The sequence below is a fragment of the Ornithodoros turicata genome, chromosome 2 (genome assembly GCF_037126465.1).
Source record: "Ornithodoros turicata isolate Travis chromosome 2, ASM3712646v1, whole genome shotgun sequence".
In the NCBI taxonomy this organism is placed as follows: domain Eukaryota; kingdom Metazoa; phylum Arthropoda; class Arachnida; order Ixodida; family Argasidae; genus Ornithodoros; species Ornithodoros turicata.
The window spans coordinates 144,030,343-144,047,645 of record NC_088202.1 but is presented as its reverse complement, the minus strand read 5'-3'; the positions used below and the strand labels follow the sequence as shown (position 1 = coordinate 144,047,645).

Here is a 17,303-nt window from a genome sequence, read left to right as displayed (position 1 = left end):
CATACACAACAGTTTACATCCGCATCCGATCCGCTGAGCAAAACGCACCATCCGCATCCGATCCGCAAAAATCCGCAAGTTTCGAAAGACGCGTAAAGACCGCCGGAAGCATGTTGGTATAATTTCGGATGCCTCCATGCTGTCACGGAAGGACTCAGTCATGACGACAAGCAAAGGTAAACCTTTCAACAAACGCGATATGGAGAGACTTCTGGAACGCGTGGAACGCTACCTCGTCGGTGCTCGCGCGGTTCGAGACGCCTGAATGCCTCCTCTCCCGTCTTGGCGCCGTGCATGGTCAAAGGTGAACCAGAGCATGCGCTCGCTGTCGGCTGTCGGCGCGCAATACAAATAAATTGCGGGTGGAAAAATGACAGCAAGCGGTATATCCGCATCCGATGCGCTACCGATCCGCTGCCTTCGTATCCGCATCCGATCCGCATCGGACCTCGAGCCATCCGCATCCGATCCGCACACCGCAGAAAGTGCTAAATTTTCATCCGAATCCGCAAGTACATTGCGGATATCCGCTTCCACCCGCGGATGGTGCAGGGCTCTAGTTTCGGACACACAGGTTGATGAATGAATCGGGGCTTCCAGAAATTCTAAGTGCCATTTCTTTGTCTCCTCGACAATTTCTGCAGGACTCCCTCTAGCATTCGGCTGTGTCAGCAGATATTTGCTGAGCTCGTCTACGAATCCCTTTCGGCGCTCTGCCAAATTTCTGCTCAAGTCGTGAGGGTCGCCACATCACCGGAAGCCGACCTCGTTGCCATGCAGGTAAGGAGGCTTCGTCCACGCTTACCTTGTTGGAACACCAAAAACATTTGCTGAATATAATCCAACCGTTGTTTAGACAAATGTTGAGATTCATATATGTAAAAAAAAAGAAAAAGAAAACATTGATATTGATTGTTGTCCATTGGTGGTAGTTGTGACCAGTTTTGGTCAATGCTTTGGACGACCTCCCAGTCTCGACGTGCTGGCCATGTCACGTCGAGACTGGGAGGTACCCGGGTTCGAATCCCGGTGCCGGCTGTGCTGTCTGGGGTTTTTCCTGGGTTTTCCTCAGACGCTTTCAGACATATGTCGGCACAGTTCCCTTAGAAGTCGGCCCAGGACGCATATTCCCCCAGGGCGTGAGTCGTGACGTTGCCCACATACGTGAGGCCGACAACGGGAAGCCCTTATCACCACCACCACCACCACCACCACCACCACCACCTTTGGACGAAGATGACGAGTGGGCACCAGATGAACTGCAGTAACCATGATGATATGCTACCAGTGATGGCCAGTAGATAACTAGATGTAGTTAAACTACTAGTTAAACTAGCTGATCGTAGTTAAAAAGTAGTTATCAACTACTTGCAGAAATGTAGCGGCAACTACTAGTTGAACTACTACTTCGAGTAGTTAACAACAGTAGTTAGGTTACTGCAGGCGCCTTACTACTTCCTATTTTGCCGCAGGCTTTACGGCACGATTGTGCTTCCGACTTTTACCTTCAGCTACTTGTTTGGTGAGAACAGAGGTGCAGAGCAATTGTGCCGTGCATGTGTACTAAATCTTCACGTTTATCACTGCTTTATATTTAGGTGTCCTATATAGAATGGGATTGGTGTTGGTGGACAACGTTAAGTAGTTGCAGAGGTAGTTAAAATACATTGCAGTAGTTAAAGATGTAGTTTTAACTATCTCCCCTGAAAAGTAGTTAAACTACTACTAGTTAAACTACTCCATCGCGAGGTATTTAGTAGTTATAGTTAAACTACTGTAGAAGTAGTTAGTGGCCATCACTGTAACCTAGTGCTATGCACGGTCAGCCTGCTCTGAAGTGACGGCTCGGTGCACCACCCAGGGGAAGGAGAAGAGGGGGAGGGTGAAAGAGGAAGGGGAGTGATGATGGTGGCACAGGAGAGGGAGGGCTGTGCTAACCCTCTCGCTCTGGGATTAGGGTAGTCCAAGAGGACTATACCCACCACAGAAAACATGCGAGCATCCCTCAGTAGTCATCATTGGGATGCTCTTTGTACCACGGTAACGGCCAGGATTATCGCGAAGTTACCCTCATGCCTCTCTTCGCTCTGCGTGCGAAATCGTGCCAGAGGAAGAAGCTACCCAGACATCCCGGTCTCTTCCTTTTTTTTTTTTATTTCGTTGGGAGAGGAGAAAGAGCCATCGTTGAGTCCGCGTCGCGGTCGTCTGGGAGCCCAGCTTCTCTTCCCTCTCTGTCCTTGGCTGAGCACTGGTAATGTCTGTCTCTGTTGCCGGAAGGGATAAGTAGAAACCCTTCCCCCGCAGCTAAAAGCTGTTGGAGTTCTCGCCAGATACACACAAACACGGTCATATCGATGAAAGATGAAAGTCACCGAAAAAAGGTTAGCCAGCTGTAGGACTCGAACCCACATCTTCTGGATTTCCGGTCAAGGGCTCTATACCTCGGTAATCCAGAAGATGTGGGTTCGAGTCCTACAGCTGACCTTACCTTTTCAGTGATTTTCATCTTTCATCGTTAGTTTCTTAGGCAATTGAGGCTTTGTACGTATTTGTCCCTTCTATGTTGTTCCAGCCTCAGAACCTCAGTTCTCTCACAGTCACATCGCCAAGCCATAAAGCTTGTATGGCGCGCACTCTGTTAAGTCCCTTAAGTGCATTCCTCCTGGCATTGAAAGGGGGGGAACCGGAAAAAAATGTTCCCGGAAAAAATGTTCCCGGAAAAAATGTTCCCGGAAGAAATGTCCCCTGGAAAATATGTCCCCCGGAAAAAATGTCCCCTCGAGAAACATCCACTCTTGGTACGCGTGGAATTTTTGCGAAATCCCCGGTTGCGATATTGCAGGTCTTGAAGTCCTCCGGCTCAATATAAATACTAAAATTCTTAACCACTTACTAAGGGTTTTTACTTTGAAGCTCGACCAACTTTCACTTACGATTTCTCGTAGGGAATACAATTTCACGTTCGTTGATACAACGTGACACGGGTTCGAATCCTGTCACCAGGTGTCCTCTCTGAGGTTTTCCCTGGGTTTTCCGTCGGACTTTCCTGATGAATGTCGGCTCACTTAGCCCTGAAGTCGGCCCAGGACGCATACTAACCCCCTGTCACCCTCCCTCCTGCTGTCCTCTGTCCACGCCTGTACACCGCGTACAGCAATAGTTGCTTCGCGGCGCTAATACGGAAAAACATTTTCTCTGCTAATTAGCACAAATGTGAACTGTCACAGAGAGTAGTACGCCGTCCAGTTTCAACAAATCAGGAGAGAAGACGTCATTCGGATTGACCAGGAGCATGTCAAATTCTTTTTTAGAAGTGTGCAGATCGACGTGCACGGTGATGTGTAAAGAGGAAAATAAAATGCGGGGGGAAAGCAACAAAATTGACAGACAAAAATATATTTCAATATGTCTAGCGATATCACATCTCGGGAGCACAATGACTGTACAGGCCGCATTGTTGCAAGACACAATGAAGTAAATTCACCAAAATTGACGCACAGCGACTACCTAGGCAAAGAAATGCTATGTGTGAATAGTCATTTTAAAATGGAATTGAATACGAATAAATCAAGTGACTCGTTGAATAACCGTAATTGGATACATATACAACATATATTGGAATACAAACATGTACGGTACGTATATGTATGCGTAAGTATAGCGCTTACTCTTTTTTTTTTGTTGTTGTTCTCCATGTGCCGGGTCTCTTCAAATATATTCAGTTTAGTAGAAGCATCAATTCGATTTGGAATTCGAACATTGAATTCCATATTTGATTAGGAAATGGAATAGGATATATGATTACTCGCTTCGGTGCTCAAAAATCCAAACATTCACACCGTCCTATATAGTAAAAAGTCAACGTCCGAAGTCAACCAGTCCACGCGTACCAAAAGTGAATTTTCCTCAGGGGACATTTTTTCCGGGGACGTTTCTTCCAGGGAACATTTCTTCTGGGGACAATTTTTCCGGGGGCATTTCTTCCGGGGACATTTCTTCCTGGACCCGAAAGGGGGAGGCAGCAGGTGTCTATTTGCTTGCCCCTTTGTTCGTCGCCGGACGCTCCTCGCATGCTTCCATACGATCGAGCAGCGACGTTTGGCCCAGCTGGTCGGGAGACGCCTGGTTGAGCGTCACAGTTTTACCAACTTCTTGAAACCTCCTCAGCGCAGTGCGTACCGCGCTTTGGAGACGAAACAGCGGATGGCGTAGCATACCATGCGCTTGCCTTCACCCTACGCTGAGGGAGCTAGAATTCAGGAACACTATAGGTCTCTTCGATTAGGCTGCACTCCTTGAACCTTGTTGAGTGGGTGCAGGACCTTCGTATTGGTTTCGCGAGTGTCGCGCGCTCTCTCTGCACTCTCGTATTCGTTTTGTGATGGTGCAGTACTAGTTCTGCACGAGTTCACGGCCGACCTGCACTTGATGGATAGGAAGCGCAGTACGAGTGCACGCGGAGCAGACGACATGGGTCCGCGGCAGCGGCATGGATGTTGGTAGGATGTTGGATGTTGATGGATGTTGATGTTGGTAGACTTCATGCAGCAACAGTGGCCATGTATGCCAGACAGCGGTCCAATGAAGTTGCATGGTGGCGATGAATACACGAGATAATTCGGGTATATTTTGAGACTTAACCTAACGAATTGCTCGAATTCTCGACTGCACGGGGTATAGTTATTACGCTTGTCTTCACTGTGCCGACAAATAACGCCAGCTTCGGAGCGGCTGGGAATAACTTTTTTTTAACAAGAATATACACAGTAGAAGGACCAAGTAGGAAAAACCAGGAAGAACTCGTGTTCGTAGTATCTGCCACAATGTTCTCGTGATAGCCAAGAACACGATTGCGAAAGTTCTGAACCTACACTTGCACTGACTCAGTCGGCGGCGCACGCGCGCTTGCACCACATCGGCACTCCCCTGAACTGGTGCTGGAGGTGCAGGCCGAATCGAAGAGAGCTACTATCTCCAACAGACAAGTAGCGCTCCTAGCAGCTACTATTCCAAATAGCGTTCAAAGCCCCAAATTCCCGCATACGATAGGAACCGTGCTCCGGCCTGTGGGTGTCATATATAGGCCCTCCATCATCTTCGATCGCATCCGCCTAAGACTTGTACGAGCATACGCGCGTCAATCTGCAAGAGTATTCCATTTCCAGAGTGGACAACTCAGAAGCGAAAGGGTCGTGCCATGCCACCGCCCTTTCACTTCCAACCTCCTTTCACTTGGGTAGGACGGCGGAAAACCTCTGACCTCTGACCCCACATCGCCTTACTTTAACTACACCAAGAATACCCACTAAGGAATTACTTAACGAAGAATAGCAAGCCGTCCTTTCTCGCTGACTTTTCCTGTCAAGATAAATAGATCCCTCCCCCCTATTTAACGATTTGTCGTCTGGAAAATTGGTGCCTCCCTCCAGCGAGCGTGGAGCAAGACAGTCCCAGCGCGCGTAATGCCTGCCCTTTTTGAATGAGGCGCTTCTCCGAAAACGCTCGCGTTCGGAGCTTTAAAAGAAGCGATATAGTTTCTAACTTTCACTTAACCTAACCCAACCTAACCTAACCTAATCTAACCCAACCCAACCTAAACCAAACCAAGCCAAGCCAAGCCAACCCAACCCAACCCTTACAACATCGTATCTGCAATGGTACGATGAGGCATCACGACCATTCTTCGCATTGTACGCCAACAAGAATTCTTCGCTGTGTACTTGCAACGTTTGTTGAGTCTTTAGTGGCAACAACTTGCGTTGTTTTTACATTGCAAGTGGTTTATTGAAAAAAAAAAAAGATTGAAAGTAGTGCATCACGTTTTTTTGTTATGTGCACGTCATGTCATCATCGCTGTCCATTCATTGATTGTCGTTGTTGCTAGTGGCGGTTTCTCACAAGGAGAGTGGAAGGATTCGTCAGAAGATATAGATATTAGGATTGCAAGACCTGGGATACATATTCGCGAAGAAAGTACGACTGCAGTGCGCAATTCTGGTGCGCAACCAAGCATTCAATGAGGCTCAGGAAGCCTGATTCCCTCGGCTGCCAGTCTACGACGTCATGTCCTCTGCGCTCAATAGCGGGTCTTCTCTTTCCTTTTGCTGTGGAAATAAGATAATACACTTACTTTACACTGACGCACCAAGATGCGAAGGTGCGCACTGAGAGTAACGGGATTTATCTAAACTATCGATTGCTCTCTGCTTTTTTCTTTTTTTTTGTTTGTATAACAGTAGCCAGAACGGCACTGTTCATGTGAGCATTATTGATATTTGCACAAACCGATTTTTTTTTCTAAAATTCCAGGTTAGCACCGCTAACGAACTAATAATTATTATCTTTCATTTCAGCGGGGTCGTTTAGCGGACATCTCATCTGGCCACCTGTACACTGAAACGGGCGTCCATTTCAATCGCTGTGATAAGCACAACATCAAATCAACGGGCGGATCTCTTGCCTCATCTATATATATATATACAGTTCCATATTTTCTGGCATCATCAGTGCATTCATTCAATCTTCACTTTATTACGGAGAATGCCAATACAACTACTAATAAAATATTTGTACAGTACCTGTTTCTTCCTCGAAGTTATACGGAGCTCGTTATGCTCAAAAATACGACCCTTGGCTGCACCATACCTTACCTGTCTGTTAGCTGCGATAGGAGAACGTGGGCAGTTACTTGGCTCTCGTTAGAGCTCTACGAGATTTCGCAGAGCTAGGGTGCCCAGAGTCGTGCATATAATGCCGAGTCTGGCCATTAGGAGGATCCTTAAAAGAGGCTAGACCTGTCAGTCAAACTTGAGTACATTTCATTGGTTCTTGTTTTCTGTCGGGGCCGCCATGATAGAAAAATTTCCCCCAATATGGATTACTACTCCGAATACCAATTTTTTTTATTACCTTCCCTATCTTGGAGGGCTTGCTTGGTGATGTGATGTGATGATTTCGTGACGAAAAAAAAAATCACGAACTACTTTAATTTCATTCTGTGAGTATATATCCGCACGTATACCTATCTGCAAAATCAGCTTCAGCTTTCGCTCCGCCATCATTATTTACTTAAAAATGATAAGTTTCCTCGCTGACGTTAGGGGTATAGTGATAGCCGCGATCCCACGAAAATAGCAGGATAAACGCCACTGATGCGTAAAATTTTGCATGCTTTGTTGAATTTGATTTATATATACTCTATACACCATTTTCTGTTTCTGATTCCATCTACTAATGTTACGCCGCGGGAACGCGAAGACCCCGACCAGGATAAAATATCCACACTGCCTCCTTGGCGCAGAGCCAGGTTCACAAAACACCATCAGGAGGACAAGCTAAACGTGTAAACCAAACTCATTCCGTAGTAATCAGTTAGTATGGTATCCACCAGGGTCGTGGAATGGCGTCAACCATTCCATTCCAGTTCCATTCCGACGAATGGACATTTGTGATAATTCCATTCCTCTCAATTCCTTGGAATGAAAAGGTATGGTCAGTTCCCACTCCTGGAATGGCTTGGCAACCCTATTCCGTTCCTTTAATTCCACCAATGAAAGAAAAAGGACTGGTAACTGTGCCGGGTAGCCTAGCAGTGCTAGAGGAGACTGACATTACCCAGCACGGAAAAAGCACAAAGACAATGTTATTTCAGGGCAGAAGGGGACAGAAACAACCGGGTTGAAACCAAAACCATTCCATCCCAACTCCATTCCTGCCAAAAATGCCTAATTCCATTCCCATTCCATCCCTACGACGGTTTCAGCCATTCCATTCCAACTCCATTCCAGGCTTTGATAAATCTGGAATGATTCCGCAATCATTCCAACTCCGGGGTGGCAACTCCGCAACCCTGGTGTCCAACAAATGTCACCACTTGTCCATATCTGCTTTGGAGACCGAGTAGCGCCGGTCGAAAACCGTCGATCACCGGTGATCGACGCTCTATGGGCGCGGTAAGGAAAGTATTACAACTGTGATGAGCCGACGTCACAACGTGGCAGAAGGAGCTGGGAGTCTTCGTCATCGCTGCGGGCATTCTTTTCAACTAATTAACTCAGTAAATGCGCCAAGGAGATATATCACGTGACAGATGCTGAAGGTTGAATGTTCATGTCATACGTCAAAAAAATATACATGTTCAAGCTGCCCTCCGTGCTCCCTTAAAAGAGCAGTGACGTGACCCCCAATTTACTTGTTTCCCCCCCCCTCTGGCTGCAGCGTTTTCTGCGACGAATAAAATGAGCGAAACCTGCGAAAGAATGGGACGCGTTAAGTGGCTGCTCCGGAGTGCGAGTGGTTGCCACTTCTACCGTTAAGTGGCTATGCTGAGTCTCGTGCGCGAGCGCTCTCTTCACCAACCTGCTTTTGGTGGGTGCACGAAAATGAGGTATCATGCTCCGTCACGTGACCTCTTCCCTTATAGTATAATAAAGAGATAGTAGAATAAAGAGAGAAAGAGAGAAACGGCGGCACAGCGAGCGTGTTCGAGCGTCCAAGTGCCGTTTAATAGCTACTCCAGGAGCATGAAACTCGGAGCGCCCGAGAAGGAGCAAGAGAGCACCTACTTAAGGCGCCCAATGAGTACAGGTAGTCTACAGAGCGCGCATGAGGCCTCTCTACCGCACACTTTTACAAAATTGTCGACCCGTGAAAAGAGCGTCAAGAGAACGAATGAACGTCATGACGGAAGGTGGTGACGTAAGGCGGTGACGTAAGGCCCGGTGACCCGGACACGTGACTCCTAGAGCGGCACAGCTCCAGTAGGTATAAGCGGCGCGTGAGCTGAGAAGAAAGAAACAGGCACAGGGACCTAAATACGTCACGGAAGGATCGTGTCGGCCGTTCGCGACTGCTTTCTCCGGCTGTTGTAAATTTGATTGCGCAGTTATAATACACCGCAGACCGAAAATATTTTGCACGGTGGCTCCTGATGGACAGCTTGACGAATGAAACAGGGTTTCGGGTTGCGTTAAATATCGCGTCATGATTGATTGATTGATAGATTGCACCTTTAAGGTCATAGAGGAGGAGGTCTCATTTAAAGGTTTTACCAGGAAGATATGTACCGGTAATTAATCGCTCTCGAGTAGGCTGTCCCAAGCTATGTAATGCCTATCGCTTTTTATTTCATCAATATGGCCATCATAACAGAGACGAAGAAAATCAACGCAATTATGAAAGACAGTTCTTTCTTGAATATGTAGTGGGTAACATGAAGGCACCCGAGGCCACACGAACAAAAAGACAGTTTTATATGTACAAAAATGTACTGTATAATACAACAGCACTTCGAGAGGGCGCTGCAAAAACCACGGAGTCTTCGTGGAGACAACTGACACGAGCTTTCTTCAGCCACTATTTCACTGGCGTAGTTCAGAGCTCCGGGCTCCTCATGCACAAAGGTGACAATGGTAAGATGAAAATATTTTACAGGCAGTAAGTTGTCGATGAACCGTGTCGATGCACACCCTAAGAAAATATAGAAAGCTATGCGAAATGTACCTCGAAGTCTGAAGTGATAAGAGCTCTGTCTATACGATGCTGCCGTCTGCTCGGGCTTCGAAGACAGGTTCACTTCCAGAGCCTTGACCACAGAAATATATGCGATGAAACGATCCTGGACGATTAATTTTTCTTCTCTCCATGAAGAAAATCCTACTCAGTGAGCAAACACAACTCACGCTTGCGATTTCGCTGAACACCATTCGAGACGGCGCAGCAGCGCCACCTATGAAACACGTGTCTTTATGTCTGTACAGCCAGCGTGATGCGCGCGAGTTTGATGATGTCAGAACGTCGACTAGTGTGTCTCTTCTTCTAGTCATAAAGCACCACTACTTGAGCTCAACCACCAGTCATAAATTAGAAAAAGGAAGAGGCATTTGAGATTCAGAGGTTTGAGAGTGTTAAAAAAAAGATGAGTTAACTTATTCAGTTGCGTTGCTGTTCACGGCATCAGAAAGGTATTGAGATCTGGGGAGCCAAGGGCAGTATTACAATATTGCCCACTTCACTTGTTGAGACGCACAACGAAGGGTACGCTCAACGAGACCTGGCGTGTCCAAAGAACGGCATATTTCGTAAAGATTTGGTTTTAAACCAGTCTTGGGTCAGTTGCTTTCAAACAGCAACTAAGGTACTGTTGCGGCTACGTTGGAAGAACGTAAAATGAGCTACAGCTACGTTTTCTGAAATGTAACTACACTGTTACTACGTTTAAGTTACTTTGTTACTTTTCAGTTACTCTTAAAGTAAAAAAAAGTCTGAGTATACATAACTCTTGAAAACCCTACGTTTCATTTTAGCACTTGTACTGTTCCAATCGCAATTACATCGCATACGCGTTACACTTAAGCAGTAGTAGTGCTTATTTCGACTTGATATAGCAGAAACGACCTATCAGGGTCAGGTTGACACATGCACTGTATCACATGGCGGAGAAACATGATGTGAAAAATAATCAATGCCAAAATAAACTTTTATGATAAAATTGTAGTTGGGAAGAGCAAAAGTTGGAAAAGGAGCGAGAAAAAACATTGCAATGAGCGAGCTGAAAATTCAAAATAAATAAATAAACAGATTAGCGGATGAGAAACGGCAACAACACAAGTAAACACAGATCTGGGCCCCGATCTTGAAATCTGACATTGCAAGCGCTCTCGTTATATTTAAAGTCCGCGCGCTCCAAAGCCGTTTCGATAGGCTGCCGCAAGAGCTCGTGGCGAATCACGGGCAAAGTGACGCGTTTAACGCGCTTTGTGGGGGTAACGGCGAGTCCAAGATCGGGCTCGTTGTAGTACAGATATTTCTCACACCGGCATGAGTGTGCATCAGGGTTGTGGAATGGGATCACCCATTCCATTCCCATTCCATTCCAATTCCATTCCAAGGAATAAAGATTTGCGATAATTCCATTCCTTTCAATTCCTCGGAATGAAAAGGTATGGTCAATTCCCACTCCCGGAATGGCTTGGCAACCCCATTCCATTCCTTTAATTCCACCAATAAAAGAATTAGGAGCGGTAACCGTACTAGCTAGCCCAGCAGTGCCATAGAGGAGATTGACATTACCCAGCACGGAAAAAAGCACAAAGACAAGGTTATTTCGCCCTCCTCCTCTCCTCCTCCTCTTCATTGGCATCATCATTACAAGAGTTTTTCACTAAAGTAACTGGTGCAAGTGATAAATGAAGAAAAATAGCATACGCTCTTTGGCTGCACGTTGAACATATGTTTATAAGTCCCAAACGTCGCCACACCAGCATTGGACAGCTGTTTCGGCCTTATTGGGCCTTCATCAGCAATGCGTAGGACGCTTGACGCGTAGGGCGACGTTTGAGCGAGTGGCGTCGGAAGGTCACGTGGAAGGCCACGTGACCTTCAGACGCCACTCGCTCAAACGTCGCCCACCTACGCATTGCTGATGAAGGCCCAATAAGGCCGAAACAGCTGTCCAATGCTGGTGTGGCGACGTTTGGGACTTATAAACATATGGTGCAAGCGATGTGGGGTTGCGGGCCTCACACTAGTGAAGCCAAAACCTCCATTTTATTTTTTCTTAAAACCAAACTAAACCATCGCCCTTGACCGTGTGGCACTCAGACCATTACATTCCAATGCCATTCCGCCTGCGAAGAAAAAAAGCCTAATTCCATTCCCATTCCCATTCCCAGGAAAGTTTCCGCCATTCCATTCCGATTTCATTCCGGGCTCTGATAAATCTGGAATGATTCCGGAATCATTCCAACCCCGGAGTGGTAAATCCGCAACCGTGGTGTGCATGTCACACTGGTCGCTTCAGTACGTAGTAGGCACGAAAACGACCGGCAGAATTCGTCATAAACGAGATGAGGAAAGTCAAGTAGCGATTAATAAAAAAAGCACAAGAGTCGTGGCAGGACGTTTGGAGTGACGTCATTTTTGTCGTGCCAGGGGGCGGCGAAATAGATTAGTCCGTACTGAAGGCAGAGCAAAAACACGAAAACAACAACGGACAAGATCATGTGAGAGTGGGTCCACTGTTGTTTTCGCTTTCCGCTCAGTATGTAGGGCAACAAACTAGCCCAACTTTCCACTCTGAGTTTATGTATTGTATGATATATCTTAGTTGGAGACGGCGAAGACAGTTAAATAACGGGGTACACCAGTAAAGAGGGCAAAACTGAAGGCAGTCGTGCACCTTGTATAGGTGTTCCACAAGAGCTTACAACGGAAACTCGGCATGTTTCTTTACATCTGCTGGAGAAAGAAGCCATCGCGTTTTTTTTTTGTTTTTTTTTCTTAAGGTATAGCAAGGGTTATGGAGTAATATAAAAGCAATTTTCACTCTCAAACCTCCGAACTTAATGCCAGAAGGGGATATCTTCTGGTAGCACCTGCCTATCTCGGCACCTCTTATCGTCTGAGGCTCTGTTCACTTTAACCGCTCACACCATCCGCCACCTGCCACTAGGGCCACACCTCACCACCACGAAGATACACCTCGAGGACCGGGCTTCCCACCTCGCTTCCATGGCGCTATAACTCTTCTACGACCGAAGAACATGATTTCACCACCAACACCACAGCGGTCTTCTGTAGAGGACCTATTTCGAAGCTTTCTGTTCCAATAGTGGCTGCTTTGCGGTTGTGGAAGCCTAGGGTTGAGCAGCAGGTACACATCGTCCCTGCCACGCGGCGTCCGTTCGAAGCACCAGATGTTGCTTGCAACAGTCGTACAGGGCTTGACTTGGGAAGCCTGCATAGAAAAAAAGTAGATAATATTTTTTATTTATTTATTTATGCTTGTTACGCTACATCGCCTTGAGGCATAGAGTAGCGGGGGTACAAAAACAAACAAATGAACATGAGCATAACACAGTGGCGTAGCCACGGGGGGGCTAGGGGGGGCTCGAGCCCCCTCTACCTGCCACGGACCGACCCACACAAATCGTGCAAATCCGAGAACATAATATATGTGGGGGGGGGGGGGGGGGACCAGTGTGACGATCGCGAAAGTTCTTGCAGTTCATGGCGTCTGTCTAAGAAGCACTCTTGAATGGTTTTCAAAGTATGAGCTTTTCAAAGTACTTCCAATCTCGTGACACCACCTCATTGGTCATGACAGCCTACACATGTAATCGTACTGTGAACGTCTAAATCAACTATTTTCGTTCCTTTTTTTTTTAATCCTCAGTTTGCAGTGTGCACAAGTATGTGTGTGTTGTCGACACAGAATCAGCGGGGGGGGCGAGTTTTCGTATCGAGCCCCCCCTATCTTGGAGGTCTGGCTACGCCACTGGCATAATATTACAGCAATCACAGCAATATCACACGCGTCGAGGCTGAGAAAACCAAACTAAAACTGATACACTTCACTGCCGAACACAGTTTTCATTAACCCAATCAGTACTCTTTGCATTATTAAAAGTAAAAATATGTCTTTTGTATGTGTGTGAACGAGGAGAGAAGTTTAGTCTACACTGTAATTCCAGTCGTATATAGTTTTCGGAAAAAATTAATGCTTAAAAGCGTCTGTTTTACAATGATAGGGCCTCAACTTCCTGTGGTGGTCTAATCTTGGTGAGATAAATGTAGGAGGACTCAGATACAAATCCTTAGAAATACCAGAGTTGTCATTTACGATATCCCCCAAAAACTTAAGTCGCAGTTGCCTTCTTCTCAGTGATAAGGTATCCCACCCCAACTTTGCCTTTAATTCAGTCACACTATTTGGGGCACCCATACAGTTGAATACCATTCTTGCAGCTATGTTTTGGACCCTTTCAAGTTTTTGAATCAATGTAACAATGTAACCATACTGTACAGGCGTATTCTAAAATCGGCCTGATCATTGTAGTATAAGAATCGCTTTTAGCCTTGAAATTAGCCTGCCTGATGTTGCGATAAACAAAATGTAGCATTTTTATAGCTGGAAGGAAGAAGGAGGTAATAATACAGAGCAAGTAACGTGACCTTTTGATTGGATGCGAAAATAGGGAGTCTTAGAATAGGGTACGCAAATGCAGAGTGCCCGGTAAACGGGTACGCCAAGAAAGGCAACGCGAGAGAGGTTTGAAATAGGGTGTTGTAGACTTGAATTACCGAAAAGCAATTAAGGGTAGAGGACGAGGACTCCATGGTACACATTGAGCTGTATTTCTGCTCCTTTGTTTTTGTTTCGATTGTGTTCTATTACGTCTCACGTGTGAGAGAGAATCAATTTCGAGGGTCTGAAACTTAGACATACAGAACAGTGCAGCTTCAGTTATTATTCAACAGAATGGAAATTTACATTTCCACAATAAACCGAAACTCGGTCGCTGGCGCCGAAACTCGGGTCCGATTGCACTGCATATTCACCATCGAGTTTCCTTTGAAGAATAAGCACGGTCCGTCTGAATATTCCTTTATGCATTCGCTATATCCAAGTTGCCACGGCCGTGTGATACCGCACCCAGGAAGTCCCTCGCATTTTTCAGACCTACACCCGCAAAATACTATACTTCGCACGTTTTACTGCACATCTTGTATAGCATGCGAGGTACACAGTGTATGGTACACGACCTGCTGGATTATAGAGACCATGTCACTTGCGACCGTTCCCAGCGCCACATTTGGACCCTAGCGGTGGCTCTACTCATTAGCACATTTATTGCTTCCGCAATTGCTGTAATACCTCGTGCTTCAGCTTACCTGAGGATTTTTGTACAAGTGGTGCACGTACTAAACGGAGATGCGTTATTGCTGAGGTTGTAAATTGGTTATCATAACCATTCCACGAAGTTTCGTGCGAAGCGTTGATGTCGTCTGCTACCGTCGTATGTCTGCTTCTGCACGTTCAAAATTCAAATTTCCATTATCCAATCATGATGGGGGGCCAGTGAGTAGCGCCCCTAGCGGATAGTGCGGACGGGCTTCAGCATAGGAGTTGCCGACTATGACATGGTCGCTATAAACATAGTAAGTCGCGGTACAGTAGCGATCACCCAATAGGCAACATACACGCATCCCCCAGCTGATACATGACAGCTTCAAGAAAGTGCATACCGGAGTACTGGAAATCACAGAAGTCGGCGTCTACCGCAAACCGCCTTGCTCACCGCGGCATGAGGGTATTGACCACACAGTGCTCCGGATCCAACGTTGCCAGGCAGAGGCCTTTGCCCTCTGGAAACGCTATAACGCAGGAATAAATATTAGTATCCTATAACAACATCGCCGGCTGTCTTTTACGACAGTGTAGCAACATATCTTCTATTATTTTTCGACCTGCTTCGTTCTCCCGTGAAAAGAGGAGAGGCCTCCGGAACGGAGATCATGCAAGAAGCATCGAAGTCGTAAAAACCGCGCTGCGCAGGCATAACATAAATCATGGGCTCGACGGCGATGCGAGTTATATTGTCGGCAGATGCAGCCGGCATGAGGAAGTAGGACACCCGCATACGTTTCGAAAGACGATTTTCCATTTCCTCGAGACTTCTGGTGGCGTGCTTTCGGGGTCTTTCAGAAATGCGAAACGTGCTTTACTGTTCCTTTTATGGGGTTGCTGGATGTTTGAAAGTGTTCCTAGCAAGAGGAACATCTATAGATTCACGTATGTGTATGTATATATTCATGTATGTATTCATGTACGGAGTAGCGAGCGCACGACATTGGCATTTAAAGGAGGTAAGCACTCCTTATCTGCAGGCATTTAGTTACTGGTGTAGTAGGTGTAATATTGTTCTTTTACGCGTAATTCTATTTACAATTTACTGTTCAATGCTTCTCCTTCATAACGTTGTGCAGAGTTAATACAGAAACTCACTTTTTTTTTCGGATACGGGCGAGCAGACGTGCCGCCATCCAGGTACCTCTATCCATTGTTACGTCATTTGAAGAATGACATCAAAGTAAAAAAACGGGCATGTTGGTGTTGATCTTGCATGATGAGCTCGCACATGGGAAGCCCTCTCCTGTCGTCTCTTCTCTCTGTTCCGTTCCCAGTGCTAGTTCATCATGCAACGTCATTTGAAGAATTGTAGCACCCAATCAGACGCCAACGCTGAGGCATACACAACGTTCCGCTCTACACTCTTAAAGGGAGGGTCCGCAACGGTTGTGCCCAAAATTAAGTGAAAGTTGATTTCAGCAGAGACCACCCCCCAGATGCTGACAACAGCCTCCGTTTCATATAAACGTGCGCGTATAATTTACAAACAGCGAAAACGATAAAGCGAAACCGAAACTATGAGAGCAGGCGGTGGCATCGGAATCGAGGAGCGCCACGCCGTGACGTCAGTCGCGAGATTCGTCTGCCGTGATTCCCATGTGTTGTATTGCATTGAAGACGCCAGGAAGCAAGTTACGCTCAACGTGCAGTCATGGAAACCGACTCCGCATCAGAATAGAACTCCACGGGACTTCAGCCCGATTCAGACGTGTATTCTAATGAGGAGAATGACTTCACCGCCACCATAAACCACAACGACTCGCCGTATTCGACGGACCTTGTACCAGTGCGCGCGTCGGTTGAAACCGAGGCCTCGGACCCATACACTGAAGACTGTCGAACTCGGAGTAACTAATGATGAGTTTCTAATAGGTTGTCGCACATTCTTATACAGGGTGTCCCAGAAAACGTGTCATTGAATTATAATAAAAAAACTACACCAACTAGAGTCATGCGGTCAATGGCATTTGTTCTTACTGGGTTTTTGCCACCTCCTCATATGAATGTCGTGTAACGTAAGTTTAATTATGTAAATTTTTGCGAGCTTAAGTCGGAAATTTGCCTAGTAAAGGTAACTTTGTAACCCCGCCAATGTGAAGAGCGTGTCTAATTTAGTCAAATTAATGATAATTGACAGGGATATTCAGGAGCTATCCCATCGGAGAAAATAGCCGAACATCATACTCTACGGAGGTCGCACAGAATAGCGCACGATGAATTTTTCAGCGCAATCGTTGTCAGTCCGACGAAAGGAGGTTGGAAACCCAGCCCTCCCCGACATCGCAGAAAGAGATAAAACAGGCACGGCTTATCATGTCCGACTTTCGCTGGGATTTTGCTTTCCCTCTCCCAATTTTAGAAACTGTTACTTTTTCTACTATCACTCTGTGGGCTGGCTTCGGAACCTCCTTTCGTCGCACTGAGAGCGATTGCGCTCAAAACGTCATCGCGCGCTATTGTCCGGTGCTCCGAAAAGCATGATATTCGGCTATTTTTTCCGATGGAATAGCTCGTGAATATCACTGCGAATTATCATGAATTTGAGTGTATTCGGCACGCTCTTCATATTGGTGGGGTAAAACAACAACAACAACTTTATTTGCGGCCTTGG

General features: G+C 46.4%; 2 protein-coding genes across 2 annotated transcripts in view; one reads left to right on the top strand and one right to left on the bottom strand.

Annotated features, from left to right (window-relative positions):
* Positions 1 to 6,520, top strand: part of LOC135386285 (hemicentin-2-like) — a 211,938-nt gene extending 205,418 nt beyond the window's left edge. Inside the window, exons 11-12 of the mRNA XM_064616110.1 lie at positions 645 to 780; positions 6,354 to 6,520. Of these exons, the coding sequence (XP_064472180.1) occupies positions 645 to 656 (12 nt within the window). The 3' untranslated portion in view covers positions 657 to 780; positions 6,354 to 6,520. The remainder of the gene's footprint in view (positions 1 to 644; positions 781 to 6,353) is intronic.
* A 4,985-nt stretch (positions 6,521 to 11,505) lies between these two features.
* LOC135384201 (hemicentin-2-like) overlaps positions 11,506 to 17,303 on the bottom strand; it is a 332,595-nt gene continuing 326,797 nt past the window's right edge. The window contains exons 12-13 of the mRNA XM_064613418.1: positions 15,028 to 15,156; positions 11,506 to 12,736 (exon numbers count right to left, since the gene is read on the bottom strand). Of these exons, the coding sequence (XP_064469488.1) occupies positions 15,077 to 15,156 (80 nt within the window). The 3' untranslated portion in view covers positions 11,506 to 12,736; positions 15,028 to 15,076. The remainder of the gene's footprint in view (positions 12,737 to 15,027; positions 15,157 to 17,303) is intronic.